Raw genomic sequence first — 15672 nt, forward strand, 5'->3', positions numbered from 1 at the left:
TCCTGTTGCCTCCATCTCTCCGGACTGGACATCAAGGCAGACCTCAATACAGCATTTCACAAGAACAAATCTCTCATTTAGTATCCCTTGGAATGAACTGGCAGAGCACTGCAACATGCTTAGGGGTAAGCAGTCGGACTCTCTACAGGCACAGACAGCGCCCCGGCATTCAGCCACTGACATATGGAACACTATCAAATGACAACCTGAACAGAGTTGACTTCATGACTTCAGTTTATCAATATGTCAGTGTTTTTTCAATATTTTGAAGACATTTTTAAAATCCCAGTGTATACCAATAACCGTGATCATTTTGGTCACTATTACCGTGGTATGAAATGTTCATACCGTTACATCCCTATCTATAATCAACCAAATTTTAGCCTGTGAATACTCTCATTGCGAGACGGCACCATGTAATTGCATCCTCTTACTTATCTATTATTTGCACTAAATTGTTCTGTACTTGTGCTGTCTTTTGTTGTACTTTGTTGTTATGTGCGGTGTCCTTGAGTGCTTTGAAAGGCGCCTTCAAATAAAATGCATTATTATTATTATTCATCCAGGTCAGTGCAGGGTCAGTCTTATTCATTCATTCCTATTTTTATGAAAGTAATGCAGTTACAATTTCAAGTAGTTTCAAACTCTGAAAACACCACATTAAGATTCAAGCGTTTAAGGATATCATCCCTGATTTATGCTTTAAAATGTGTGTCAAACTTGCAGATTGTTTGATACCCTTTTCAAAATACCATAGCGAATATTCAATACAATATATATTGTGATCTGTCAACACAATAATAAGTTTGATGTGTGATGCTTACAGAGTCACTATTTATTAAAGGAATAATGGCAAAACTCTTTCCAGACTTTCTTTTCTCTAATGCCATAATACCCTTAGTGTTGAATTCAAAGAAGACAAAAACTTTCATTAAAAACAAATCACTTTATTCAATGCCAATGAGGATAAATTAGGTATAGATAAAAGTAGGAAACACTTTAATTTTATGTAAACTGTCCAGATCATGTCCTGAAATCAAGTTTCTTTCATACTGAAGTGTGTCAGCTGATAATGGAGCTCTCAGGTCACACAGGTCATCCTGATGCCTCTTCTGTGGATACTGATACTTCCTGATGCTGCTTGCCGTTGTCTTGAGAGCTTTTGCTTGACTGAAGCAACACCCGCCCCAACAATACCTTCTTCCTCTGATGGTTTCTCATGCTGCAAGGAGAGTCTGGCGGGGTCCAGGAAAACCTCAAACACAGCATCATCAGGTCACTCTGACGATCTGTAAAATATGGCAGAACCACTGTTACTTATATTATATGGTCATGATTAATCAGTCGCAACCATGCACATAACCACTGCATAAATTTGGTTTTGAATGAAGGAGAAGCATGTAGTGGTATGGTGATCTCAGTACTGAAGTCAAGGTGATACAGTATTAAAACCCAAATGACAACAACATGTTGTTGACAATTGCATTTAAATACTTTTTTTGTTCAATTGTCCTTCTGTAAGGATCACTCTTTGTTGATGTGGCAGGCCTGATAAAAGTGTTGTGACATTTGGAAACAATTCCTGTTTTATTTGAACATGGTCGTGTTCTCTGTTTCTTTGAATATTGTCAGTAGTTGCACCCACCATGCTTTTATGCAGAATGACGGGATTACACTGTTGAAGGCCTCAGTAGTGATGGCTGAGCTTAATCACTTAAGACTGTTCGAGAGAGAGGACTGACTGCCACTGAGCCTGAAAATAATATTACAGAGAGAGTACAAACACTGAATTAGACTGTGTTAGTTTAATTATTAAATAGAGCATTTGCTTTAGACTATGATCTGTGTTGTGACTGACACTCTCCTAGTGATGCTCTGGGTTGTTTATAATGCAATTCTGGACAACATGACAGCAACTGGGGAGACTTGAAGCTGCTGACAGTAGGGACAAGCAGAAAAATACACATACCCCCCATAATAAATGTTTTAGTTGAAACTGGCCTCTGCAGGGGGATTTGTTTTTTTTAAATGAGGTCTATTTTGATTATTTTTTATGCACCCAAGCACCACATTTACATTAAAGTAGATGTCTTAAACTTTGTTGCTTTTATGTCCATCATCAGCCATCTGACCATGACTTACCTGCTCACTTGTACTCAACTCACTCCCTATTGCCATGGTCAGATGGCTGATGGAGGACAGAGGCAAATTTACATTTAGCCAATTATATTGCCCTTTATTTACAATTCATTCTGACGTGCTGGAGATAAACAGAAAATGATCTGAAATGAATCTTATTTGAGGCAAATTCATCTTTCTTCATCTGTCCAGTGTTCATACAAACAGAAGCACATGGCTAATTATTATGCAGAATGACATCATCGAAGCATTCACGGGATATTTAGCTTAATCAATAATCCATTGTCAAATGCAATACTGATATTCTGAGGGTAGTGATGGTTTCATGTCCTGCATTCATCATAAAACGTGCCTCAGGAGTTACCACTGTTTGACTGTTTTATCAGACTGATAAAATGTAAAACCTTTTGACTAATAGTGTTGTGCCTGCGAGAGACACAACGAGGCTAACGGCTTAGCTGTCTTTGATGCCATGCACTAGGGGTGTCAACGTCTACACGTGTAAACGGGTACACGGATAACAAATCATAACCGTTTAGAAAAATCAATAACCGTTTACACGTCATTTTTTTCCCCTCCTCCTCCTCCTCGTTCATTTCTCATCAATATATATACTATTCAGGGTTTCCTCTACATGTAATTTACTGTGGCGCACCGCCACGGCAAAATAAAAGCCGCCACACCTTAAAAATTCAGGCATAAATAAATCTAGTGGAAATATTTTACCGTCGTCTTCCACCACAGTCTTTGACGTTAACTAGCATGTTGGATATTTAGCTTGATAATTGGCTAGAGGATTAAAATGGTCACTTAGAGCAGAGTCCTGCACAGGTCACCGCATCCGACCCATTTTCCGACAGTAGCACAGATTACATTCCGTACCAGAGCCGACCCGCTATAAATTGATACCGACGGCCGAAGGAAAATTGGACGGACGCAATTTTTTAAAAGTGAAAGTAAGATAATGTTGCCTGAAAGCGTCAGATAATAACATTAACTAACTATACAAATAAATGTTCCCACTAGCGCGGTTATCCGCAGGTTAGATGAATGGGGCACAATGTTACGTTGATATAAAAAAATTTTTTTAAAAACCCCACAGCCAATGTCGCGTCACATCACTTCAAGTTGACTGGGGGACACGATGGCGGCGATCAACAAGCGGAGCACTGTGTGTATTTTGAACAAACTGCCAGTGGAAATCAAGTTGAGTGTAGGCTATGTCAGGCAAAGTTGGCTTACAACAACAGCACGGGATCCATGCTTAACCACCTGCGATGGAAACACCCGAACAAGTTGGAGGGAGAGACTGCTGCTGGCATCGGTGCTACCTCAACTGCGATAGAAAGAGATCATAAATCTCCGACGTGTAACCGGTTACACGTCGGTTAGAAGCCCCGTTTACACGTGTAGAAAAAAATTGTAAACGTTGACACCCCTACCATGCACAGTAACTTACTTAGCTGCTAAATTATATAACTTATACACCTCTATTGCTCATGTCATGTTCAACTTAAAACTCATACAGACATTTTACACACCACCTCATCCTCCTTTAGCTGTCCCTCAGTAAGGTTTTAAATACTTCATAGGTCCAGCGATGTTAAATCAGCCAGGTTAGCCACAGACAGTGCTGATGCCAGGCTCAACAGGCTAACATGAAAAATAAACAGTAAAGCATCATAAAAAAGGGCAAAACTTACAGCTTCCAAGTTTGAAGTGAGCATCAATCAATCCTTGATCTTCATTAAACCTTCTTTGTACTGCCACAGGAAAGCAGTCTGCAGTAGTTTTCAAACCCATGTCAGAGTTTTCCAGTTGCGGGGTTATTTCCATTTAAAATGAAGTGAATCCACTCAGCTCCTCTGTCCTCTGAGGCGGGGGGGCTATTCAGCCAACAACAGAGAAGTTTCAGTGATTAGCTCTCAGCTTCTAAACAAGGCTGGTAAGGCCATCACACGACAAAGAAAAAATGGCGTCCCTTCACAAAAGTAGTTTTCAGGGAGTCCCACCCAGTCCCACCCGAACAGCCAATCACTGCACTTTTCCACTAAACTACTTCCTTTTCCACAATACTTTCTCTCACACACACACTTATATTCTCCTCTCTCACACACATATTCTTTTCTCACACACACATATTCTTCTCTCACACAAATATATTCTTATCTCACACCCATATATTCTTCTCTTACACACACATATTCTTCTCTTACATTCATATATTTTCTTCAGATATATATAGACTCATATTTTCCTTTACATGGAAAATGAAAAAATATGTGTGTGAAAGGAGAATGTGCATGAGAGTAAAAATATATGTATGTGAAAGGAAAATGTATGTGTGTGAGAGGAGAATGTATAAGTGTGAAAGGAGAATGTATGTGTGTGAAAGGAGAATTTATGTGTGAAAGGAGAATGTATGTGCATGAGAGTGAAAATATATGTCTGTGAAAGGAAAATGAATGTGTGTGTGAAAGGAGAATGTATGTGCGTGAAAGGAAAATATATGTGTGTGAAAGGAGAATGTATGTGCGTGAGAGTGAAAATATATGTATGTGAAAGGAGAATGTATGTGTGTGAGAGGAGAATGTATATGTGTGACAGGAGAATGTATGTGTGTGAAAGGAGAATGTATATGTAAGAAAGGAGAATGCATGTGCATGAAAGGAGAATGTATGTGCGTGAAAGGAAAATATATGTATGTGAAAGGAGAATGTATGTGTGTGAGAGGAGAATGTATATGTGTGAAAGGAGAATGTATGTGTGTGAAAGGAGAATTTATATGTGTGAAAGGAGAATGTATGTGTATTTGAGTGAAAATATATGTCTGTGAAAGGAAAATATATGTGTGTGTGAAAGGAGAATGTATGTGCGTGAAAGGAAAATATATGTATGTGAAAGGAGAATGTATGTGTGTGAGAGGAGAATGTATATGTGTGAAAGGAGAATGTATGTGTGTGAAATGAGAATATACATGTATGAAAGGAGAATGTATGTGCATGAGAGTGAAAATATATGTCTGTGAAAGGAAAATGTATGTGTGTGTGAAAGGAGAATGTATGTGCGTGAAAGGAAAATATATGTGTGTGAAAGGAGAATGTATGTGCGTGAGAGTGAAAATATATGTATGTGTGTGAGAGGAGAATGTATATGTGTGAAAGGAGAATATATATATATATATATAGATAGACAGATAGATAGATAGATAGATAGATATAGATAAATATATATCTACAGTTAGGTCCATAAATATTGGGACATCGACACAATTCTCATCTTTTTGGCTCTATACACCACTACAATGGATCTGAAATGAAACAAACAGGATGTGCTTTAACTGCAGACTTTCAGCTTTAATTTGAGGGTATTTACATCCAAATCAGGTGAACGGTGTAGGAATTACAACAGTTTCTATATATTATTCCTACTTTTTAGGGGACCAAAAGTAATGGGACAATTGACTCAAAAGTAGGGCTGGGCAATATGGCCTTTTACTAATATCCTGATATTTTTAGGTCAGGTCACGATACACGATATATATCTCGATATTTTCCCTTAGCTTTGAATTAACACTTTGATGCATACAATCATGCCAGTATGATGATTCTACGTGTCTACATAAAAACATTGTTCATACTGCATCAATATATGCTGATTTCATGGATTAAAGCAAAAAAAATCTTTTGACTGAAATGTTTTTTTGAGATGTAGCCAAGTCATATTACCAATTTATAATTTGAAAAACATGTTACAGGGCACGTTTCTTGACATGTGCTAAAAAAAACAAGATAAGAGTTACAGCCTCACCACACACCATGTTCTCTAATGCAGACATCACGTTTACATATTTGACCAACAGTGTTTTACAGGAGGATGATCTGAACAGCTGTTCTATTTACACTTAAATAGAGGTGGGGGAAAAAATCGATATTGCAATATATTGTTGTGCTCTCTGTCGCAATAAATAATCGATACACTGATGGCAAATATCGATATTTTATTACAACACACATTATGGATTCACCCCGCTGTCACCGTCAGTACTTAATCTCTCCTGTCCTGTTTGTGGGGGCGCTAATCCCGTAAATGAGGGTAAAGTAGGCATAAGCAGCTGCCGGTGAAGAAGACGAGTTAACAACAGAAGAAGAACAGATGCAAGAATGGCGGAAAATACGAACAACGAAAAACAAATCAAAGACCCACCCGCAAGTTTCCACTTTAAAGTGTGGACCCACTTTGGCTTTTACGAGACAGATGACGGGAGAACACTGGATAAAGAATATGCAATATGCAAGAACTGTTTTGCGAAGGTAAAATATAACAGCAACACTACGAATCTTCAAAGCCATCTCGTTCGCTATCACGGTGAACTACTCTCAGGTAATAAAAAATGTATTACAAAACTTTGTACAATGTACAAATGAATAAACACTGTACAGCTGGACACATTAAAGTGCATGAACATCAATAACATGTCTTATGTAAACCAGGACAGTGCTTTCTGATACTGAAAAGTCAGTAGCAACTTGTTTTATGTAAACTTGGGCCCGTTTTAGTTTAACAATAGCTAAACAAGATAAGAATAACATAAAAATTAAATGAAATATTGGGCACATTTCAGTATGCAACCAATTATGTGCAGAGTTATGTTCACCCATCTGAAGTGGGAACATTAAAGTGCTTTGGGTCAACCTGGACACATCAAGGCATATTAAATTTATGGGAAATAAAATTAAATAAATGGAATAAATGCATAAGAAGTTTTCCTTTTTATAGGAAATTTTTCTTTTTCAGTCACATATTGTGATATATCATTGATGAAATTTCTTGCAATATATCGAATATTGCAGATATCTTGTATCGTGATATTATCATTATCGTGGGCCAAATATCGTCACAGTATCAAATAGAGATGCACCGATCAGGATTTTTGGGGCTGATCACCGATCACCGAAAGCAGTATCTGCCGATCCCGATATTGCCGATCACCGATCACAGCGTCAAATCCATAAATTCTTCTATATCATTGTCTTGTATAACTTTCATATATTTAATTAATGATTCTTCTTACACAACATTGACATTGTATTATTAAGTATAAAAATTAGGAGATGAGAAAGTATCATGAATTGACCACCATTTTATTGCAGGCTGAGGCAATGTGCAATATTTCACACTCTAGAGACTCTCTTAGAGACAATTTGGACTCAGCTTACATAGAGTAACTGTAGCTTACTAGTGGGAATGCATGCAGTCAGGGTGGGAATTTTGTCATTTTAGGGGCAAGTCCATTTGGCCTTCAGTTTTTTCTGAAGGCCAAATGGACACCACGGGCACCAAGGCTACATGACAGGGCACAAAGGCCACTGGGTAAAATGTGTTGATTTACCTTTCAGACTGATACCATAACATCCTAATTTATAATAAGACATGGATTGTGTATTAAAACATTTTTTTATACCAAAATCAAGTTAAAGTTACATTAGAAAGTAGTTTTTGTTAAGTATGGTTAGGGTGAGGTGGGTTTTGTGACACCTCACTGAATATTAGTGTTATTGAATATTTCTCCCAATAGAAATTCCCCAAAATTATGGCAAAGCACATTTTTTCCAAACAAAAAATTGTAGAATAACCAGCAGGAGACCACTGATATGTGGAGTGATTTTGGTGACACTACACTCTGAATAATAGTGAAGTTATTGAATTTTTTGTAGTTTCTCTTTTCAGTGTTGCACTTTGTAGACGGTCCCTGCGCCCTCGTCTCACAGCCAGCTGACCATACAGACCAGAGTTAATGTCCAGCCGCTCGTTTTGATTAACATACGGTTGTAGCTCGTTGTCTACCTTACTATGGTAGAAAAGAGCCGTCGTTTGTGTTTTAACAAGGTTTCACTTATGAGTTATTGATCCGGGAAGTTCGAATCTGTGAATATATTTACAACTTTACCGGACTAAATCCTACCACATAAGTCAGTTACGTATCATGTCAAAACCGGCTGCGCTCGCTTTCGCACCTGTGCTTTAAGTTTCGTACTTCTGTTTTGAGACGCTGCTGCTGTTTGAGAGGCTTTCACGTGAGATCATCGTAATGATGAGACTCCACCTGCGCGAACCGCGGACTCACTGAAGTTACTGTGAGTGACTACTGTGCACTAAGGTGGCTGTAATTAAAGGCAAGCTCGCTACGCTGACCGGGCCAGGGGCACAGAGGCCACTGTGGCCGTATGATGAGTTTTTTTTTCACGGGGCATCAAGGCCAAAGTGCGGGGCAACGGCGGCCATGAAATTCCCTCCCTGCATGCAGTTAATGCACTGTCTTTATACTTAAACGTCATCTGATCGGCCTGATGTGATCTATTTTGAGAACTCCGATCAAAACCGATAGGGGCATTATCGGTCGATTGCGATCGGTTGCCTATCGATCGGTGCATCTCTAGTATCAAATCGTGAGTTACCCGTATCGTCCCACCCCTACACTTAAAATGTTTTTTGTCTTTTCAATGTAATTTTCAATCTATGAAATCAAACTGTGCCTTTTTTTTTGCCAAGCTTCTCTCAAGATTTACTCTTTCAAATAATCAACCATCTAGGGAACCTTATTAGTACGCTATTTTTCTACTTCTTCTTCTCATCATCATTATCATTAATTATTATTATCATTATCATTATCATTATTATTATTAATATTAATATTAATAATAATAATAATAATAATAATAATAATAATAATAATAATAATAATGTTTAAAGTGAACCTCTTATCGTTTAACATAAAAATACATCATACAAACAGCAACTTTTGCAGCCCTGTCAGTCTGATGGCGAGTTATCACCTTTCTGTCATCACTGTTAATAATCAAAGAAGCTCTGAGGCTTTACATTTGTTCTATATGTTATAATACAAGATTTCAGCATTGAGCTACAATCAGGCTACATTCATGATTTTGTACAGTCAAACTAACCAAAAACTTCTTATTGATTATTATAAAGTTTCAGGGCATTCCTGTAACCATGGTAACTCACGGTGCCAGAGGGGAGGGAGAGACGCTGAAGCCGTTTACACAGATACACTGCAGACAAAGTCCAGACTATAGTTGTTATTTCACACATGTAGCACACAACAGGAGACTCTCCGTGTCAGACGAGTGCTCACGTGTTGACTAAACTAAAAAAAAAATTGATAACGTAACAGCGCGACGAGTCCTTGCTAGCTAAGCAGCTAAACGTTAGCGCCGCTCCGTGTTTATAACCCGCCCTGTGTGGGTCACTACACTGTCATTGGTCAGGCGCGCACACGCTGTTAACGATACCATTGGCTGTCGAGTGTGACAATCTGTCAATAAAATCAGCCAACACTTGTTCTCCGATCTACATCGATTTCATAAGTCACCTCTGTGTAGTTTGAATGACGGAAATCCGTCGTAGCGACGGAGAACTTTAATCCATACATACTTTACGTCCTCCCTCTTGTACCCAAACCACCACCAGACGATGGATCATGCGTTGTTTTTCTTGGGAATTAATTCTCCCTCCATTTTTCATAGCACCTGCTGCTGCCACTACCTGAGATCTCTGCTGCTACATGCTGCCGGGCGTATGACGTGCACGCACGACAGAATGTGATGTACGTAACTGGGTGCGTTTGTTTTATCTCTCTGTGCGGAGAGAAGAGAGAGAGTGAGAAAAACCTGTAGTTCAGTGCCCGCGACTAAAAGCAACTGCGTGACAATTGAATGTATACTTGAATATTCACGATATAGTCATTTTCTACACCCCACAGAGAACAAGCCGCGATACATCGAGTATATTCGGTATATCGCCCAGCCCTACTCAAATGCTATGTCATGGACAGGTGTGGGCTACTCCCTCGTTATCCCATCATCAATTAAGCAGGTAAAAGGTCTGGAGTTGATTCCAGGTGTAACACTTGCTTTTGGAATCTGTTGCTGTTACCTCTAAAGATGAGATCCAAGGAGCTTTCACTGTCAGTGAAGCAAGCCATCATTAGGCTGAAAGATCAAAACAAACCCATCAGAGTAATTGCAAAAACATTTGGTGTGGCTAAATCAACTGTTTGGAACATTCTTAAAAAGAAAGAATGCACCGGTGAGCTCAGCAACACCAAAAGACCTGGAAGACCACGGAAAACAACTGTGGTGGATGACAGAAGAATTCTTTCCCTGGTGAAGAAAAAACCCTTCACAACAGCTGGCCAGATCAAGAACACTCTCCAGGAGGCAGGTGTGTGTGTTTCAAAGTCAACAATCAAAAGGAGACTTCACCAGAGTGAATACAGAGGGTTCACCACAAGATGTAAACCATTGGTGAGCCTCAAAAACAGGAAGACCAGATTAGAATTTGCCAAACAACACCTAAAACAGCCTTTACAGTTCTGGAAGAACATCCTATGGACAGATGAGACCGAGATCAACTTGTAGCACAGTGATGGGAAGAGAATAGTGTGGAGAAGGAAAGGAACTGCTCATGATCCAAAACATACCACCTCATCAGTGAAGCATGGTGGTGGTCGTGTCATGGCGTGGGCATGTATGGCTGCCAATGGAACTGGTTCCCTTGTATTTATTGATGACGTAACTGCTGACAAAAGCAACAGGATGAATTCTGAAGTGTTTCGAGCAATTTTATCTGCTCATATTCAGCCAAATGCTGCAAAACTCATTAGACGGCGTTTCACAGTGCAGATGGACAATGACCCGAAGCATACTGCAAAAGCAACCAAAGAGTTTTTTAAGTCAAATAAGTGGAATGTTATGCAATGGCCAAGTCAATAACCTGACCTGAATCCGATTGAGCATACATTTCACTTGCTGAAGACCAAACTGAAGGGAAAATGTCCCAAGAACAAGCAGGAGCTGAAGACCATTGCAGTAGAGGCCTGGCAGAACATCACCAGGGATGAAACCCAGCGTCTGGTGATGTCTATGACTTCCAGACTTCAGGCTGTAATTGACTGCAAAGGATTTGCAACCAAGTATTAAACATTGAACGTTTGATTTATTATTGTTTAGTTTGTCCCATTACTTTTGGTCCCTTAAAAACGTAGGAATAATATATAGAAACTGTTGTAATTCCTACACCATTCACCTAAATTTGGATGTAAATACCCTCAAATTTAAGCTGAAAGTCTGCAGTTAAAGCACATCTTGTTTGTTTCATTTCAGATCCATTGTAGTGGTGTATAGAGCAAAAAAAAAGAGAATTGTGTCGATGTCCCAATATTTATGGACCTGACTGTAGATATATATATATATAGAGAGAGAAAGAGCGATAAAGATGTATAGATACAGAGATAGATAGATAGATATCGATATATCTATATATCTATCTATCTATATATATATATCTCTCTCTCTATATATATCTATATATATCTATCTATCTATCTATCTATCTATCTATCTATCTATCTATCTATCTATCTATCTATCTATCTATCTATCTATCTATCTATCTATATATATATATATATATATATATATATATATATATATATATATATATATATATCTATCTATCTATCTATCTATCTATCTATCTATCTATCTATATATATATATATATATATATATATATATATATATATATATCGTATTTAACGCGTTAATTACGATTAATTAATTACACAAAAATTAAGGCGTTAAAAAAATTAACGCATTTCAATCGCACTTATTTTTGCACCGCGAAACGTTTCTCACTGGAAGAGTTTCAGGGGTACTGATTATACTGGAGCACCAACTAACGTTCATGACTTCAGACAACAACAATGAACGAAGAAGCAGATGAGACTGCTTTGGTTGGCCCCGTGGATGGGAAATTTTGTTTTCAAAAGCGGACGGATGGCAGCGTAGATAAGAGCATGCTATTGCTGGACTTTATGGCAAAAATTGCACTGGTCGGGGCAGCGTTTAGCTCAGTGGGTAGAGCGCGCGTCCCATGTGCCGAGGCTCTATAGCGGACCCAGGTTCGACTCGTTTGCTGCGTGTCACTCCCCCTCTCTCTCTCCATGTTTCCTGTCATATCTTCAGCTGTTAGCCATAAAAGGCCAAAAAAGTATTAAAAAATTGCACTGGTCTGTTGGTCTTGAAAAAACAAAAACAATCTTTTGTTGCTTAAGCTTCTGTATTCAGTCATTATTCAATGGTATACTCAAAATCCATGTGAAAAAAATTGCTTCTCACTGTTCTCAGGTCAAATATTTATATGCGATTAAAATGCGATTAATTTCGATTGATTAATTATAAAGCCTCTGATTAATTCGATTAATTTTTTTAATCGAGTCCCGGCCCTAAAATATATATATATATATATATATATATATATATATATATATATATATATATATATATATATATATATATATATATATATATATATATATATATATATATATATATATATCCATATATATATATATATCCATATATATATATATATATATATATATATATATATATCCATATCCATATATATACATATATATATATATATACATATCCATATATATACATATCCATAAATATAATATATATATATATATATATATATATAGAGAGAGAGAGAGAGAGAGAGAGAGAGAGAGAGAGATATATATATATATATAGAGAGAGATATCTCATAGATATATATAGAGAGAGATATATATATATATATATAATATCGATATCGATATCTATATCTATATATATATATATATATAATATCGATATATATCTATCTATCTATCTATCTATCTATCTATCTATCTATCTATCTATCTATATATACATATATATATATTTTTTTTTTTTTTTTTTTTTTTTTGTTCATCAGCTGATCAAAAGACCATAGCTCAAAAAAACCCAAAACCCCCCTAAAATAGAAACAAAAGTTTCAAAAAAGGACTCAGTAATGAGTAGCTCCTACGTTTTTGTTGATCACTTCAAAAATTTATTTCGGCATGCTTGATGCAAGTGTTTCCAGGAAGCTAGTGGGAACGTTGCTCCAAGTGGTGAAGATGGCTTCACGGAGGGCTGTCTGGAACTGACGTCCATTTTTGTAAACTTCCCTTGCCATCCATCCCCAAATGTTCTCAATTGGATTGGATGATAGCTCGGTGCCGGACGTCTCTTTCGGTCTGCAGTCTTTTTTACCCGATCTGCCTGACGGATCGGTACCTGTCGAGCGGCTGCCCAGATGCGTCGGCAACGTAGAACCATGGCATGGGCTGACGGAACCGACACTTCCATTTCATTGTCTGGAAACAGAGGAGGCTGATAACCTAGAGCGCAATGAAAAGGAGAAAAGCCGGTAGCAGATGTAGGCAGTGAATTATGAGCATACTCTACCCAGACCAGGTGTTTGCTCCATGTTGAGGGGTTCTGGTATACCACGCACCGGAGGCCGGTTTCTAATTGTTGGTTTAGGTTCGGTCTGGTCGTTGGCTTCCAGGTGATATCCTGACGTCAGGCTGGCTTTGGCTCCGATGAGATGACAAAACTCCCTCCAGAACCGGTACACGAACTGGGGCCCCCGGTCTGAAACAATGTCTCTCGGAAACCCATGGACTCGGAACACAATGCTCATCGTGACCTCCGCCGTTTCCTTGGCTGAAGCTAGTTTCGGTAGAGCAATGAATTTGACCACCTTAGAAAAACGGTCGACCACGGTGAGGACCGTGGTGTTACCTTGTGAGACCGGGAGCCCTGTGACGAAGTCGATAGAGATGTCCGACCACGGTCTGGAGGGGATAGGAAGTGGTTGAAGAAGTCCCATACGTGCCCTGGAAGACGTCTTATTACGTGCACAGACCGAACATGCCTCGATGTACTCCCGGACCTCCGGTTCCATAGCCAGCCACCAGAACCTCCGGGATATGACGAACATGGTTCTTTTGATTCCCGGATGGCATGAAAGCAGCGAGGTGTGAGCCCAATGAATCACCTGTCGACGCAGCTCAGCGGGGACAAATAGACGGTTGTTAGGGCAACCACTAGGTGATGGGGCTCCACCGTTAGCTTGCTTTACCTCGTTTTCTATAGGCCAAGTCACCGCTCCAACCACACAGTTCAGTGGAAGGATAGTTTCTGGTTGCTTGGTCTCTGGCTCGGGATCGAATAGTCGTGACAAGACGTCGGGTTTGATGTTTCGAGATCCCGGCCTGTAAGAGGGAGTAAAAGAGAAGCGATTAAAGAACAGCGCCCACCTGGCCTGGCGAGAGTTCAGCCTCTTAGCTTTCTTGATAAATTCTAAATTTTTGTAATCTGTCCAGACAATGAATGGATGTTCGGCCCCCTCCAACCAATGTCTCCATTCCTCCAACGCCAAATTTACCCCCAGTAGTTCTCGGTTACCGACATCGTAGTTCCGTTCAGCTCTGGACAACCGTCTCGACAGGAAGGCACAGGGATGCATCTTGCCGTCTCGCTCCGCCCGCTGAGATAACACTGCCCCCACTCCTTCGTTTGACGCATCCACCTCTACCACGAATTGGCGCTGTGGGTCCGGTAGAGTGAGAATGGGAGCTGTGGTGAATCGGGGCTTGAGGGTCTGGAACGCCGTCTCAGCTTCTGGAGACCAGCGAAACTGCACCTGAGTGAATGTGAGAGCATGGAGAGGAGCAGCTATTGCGCTGAAGCCTCTGACAAACCGCCTATAAAAGTTCGCAAATCCCAAGAATTGCTGAACCCTTTTGTGGCCGTCTGGTGTAGGCCATTCTGCCACAGCGCCAACTTTAGCCGGGTCCATCTGTACTTTTTCAGGGGCTACAATGAAGCCCAGGAACGAGACAGATTCGGCATGAAAAACACTTTTCTCTGCTTTGAGATACAGGTCATGTTCTAGCAATCTCTTAAGAACTAGGTTGACATGAATTTAGTGCGTAACGAGGTCAGGAGAATAGATCAGAATGTCATCCAAATAAACATACACAAAATGATCCAAAAAGTCTCTCAAAACGTCATTGATCATGGCTTGGAAAACTGCAGGTGCATTGGTGAGACAAAAGGGCATCACACAATACTCAGTGGCCGCTGGGTGTGTTAAAACCGGTTTTCCACTCGTCTCCCTCTCTGATACGGATCAGGTGGTATGCGTTGCGAAGATCAAGTTTCGTGAACAACTTGGCTTGTTGCAATTGATCAAATACTGACGTCATGAGAGGGAGTGGATACCGGTTTTTGATGGTAATGTCGTTCAGTGGACTGTAGTCAATACATGGTTGAAAAGACCCGTCCTTCTTCCCCACAAAGAAGAATCCTGCTCCGGCGGGTGACGACGATGGACGGATCAGGCCTGCCTCCAGTGATGTGGTGATGTAGTCGTTCATGGCCTTCTTCTCAGGCCCCGAGATGGAGTACAGACGGCCCTTGGGAATGGTGGATCCTGGAATTAGTTCTATTGCACAATCATAAGGACGGTGAGGAGGAAGAGACAGGGCTTTGGTTTTGCTGAATACGTCCTTAAGATGGTGATAACAGGTGGAACTGAAGTCAGGTCTGGAAATTCAGAGTCTGTGGTAGGAGCTTGGATAGG

The 15672-nt window shown here is 39.6% G+C and overlaps 1 protein-coding gene and 1 long non-coding RNA gene across 2 annotated transcripts in view; both read right to left on the minus strand.

Annotated features, from left to right (window-relative positions):
* The window catches only part of stard15 (StAR-related lipid transfer (START) domain containing 15), a 51237-nt gene extending 41299 nt beyond the window's left edge, over window positions 1–9938 (minus strand). Inside the window, exon 1 of the mRNA XM_030395384.1 lies at window positions 9595–9938. Coding sequence (XP_030251244.1) covers window positions 9595–9684 — 90 coding nt within the window. The 5' untranslated portion in view covers window positions 9685–9938. The remainder of the gene's footprint in view (window positions 1–9594) is intronic.
* LOC115568266 (uncharacterized) lies at window positions 927–4135 on the minus strand. Its single transcript, XR_003981356.1, has 3 exons — window positions 3843–4135; window positions 1646–1753; window positions 927–1289 (listed from the first exon to the last, which is right to left on the minus strand). It is a non-coding gene; the product is annotated as an uncharacterized LOC115568266 (long non-coding RNA).
* Window positions 9939–15672: the final 5734 nt, after the last annotated feature.

This window comes from Sparus aurata, chromosome 18 (assembly GCF_900880675.1).
Source record: "Sparus aurata chromosome 18, fSpaAur1.1, whole genome shotgun sequence".
Taxonomy (NCBI): Eukaryota; Metazoa; Chordata; class Actinopteri; order Spariformes; family Sparidae; genus Sparus; species Sparus aurata.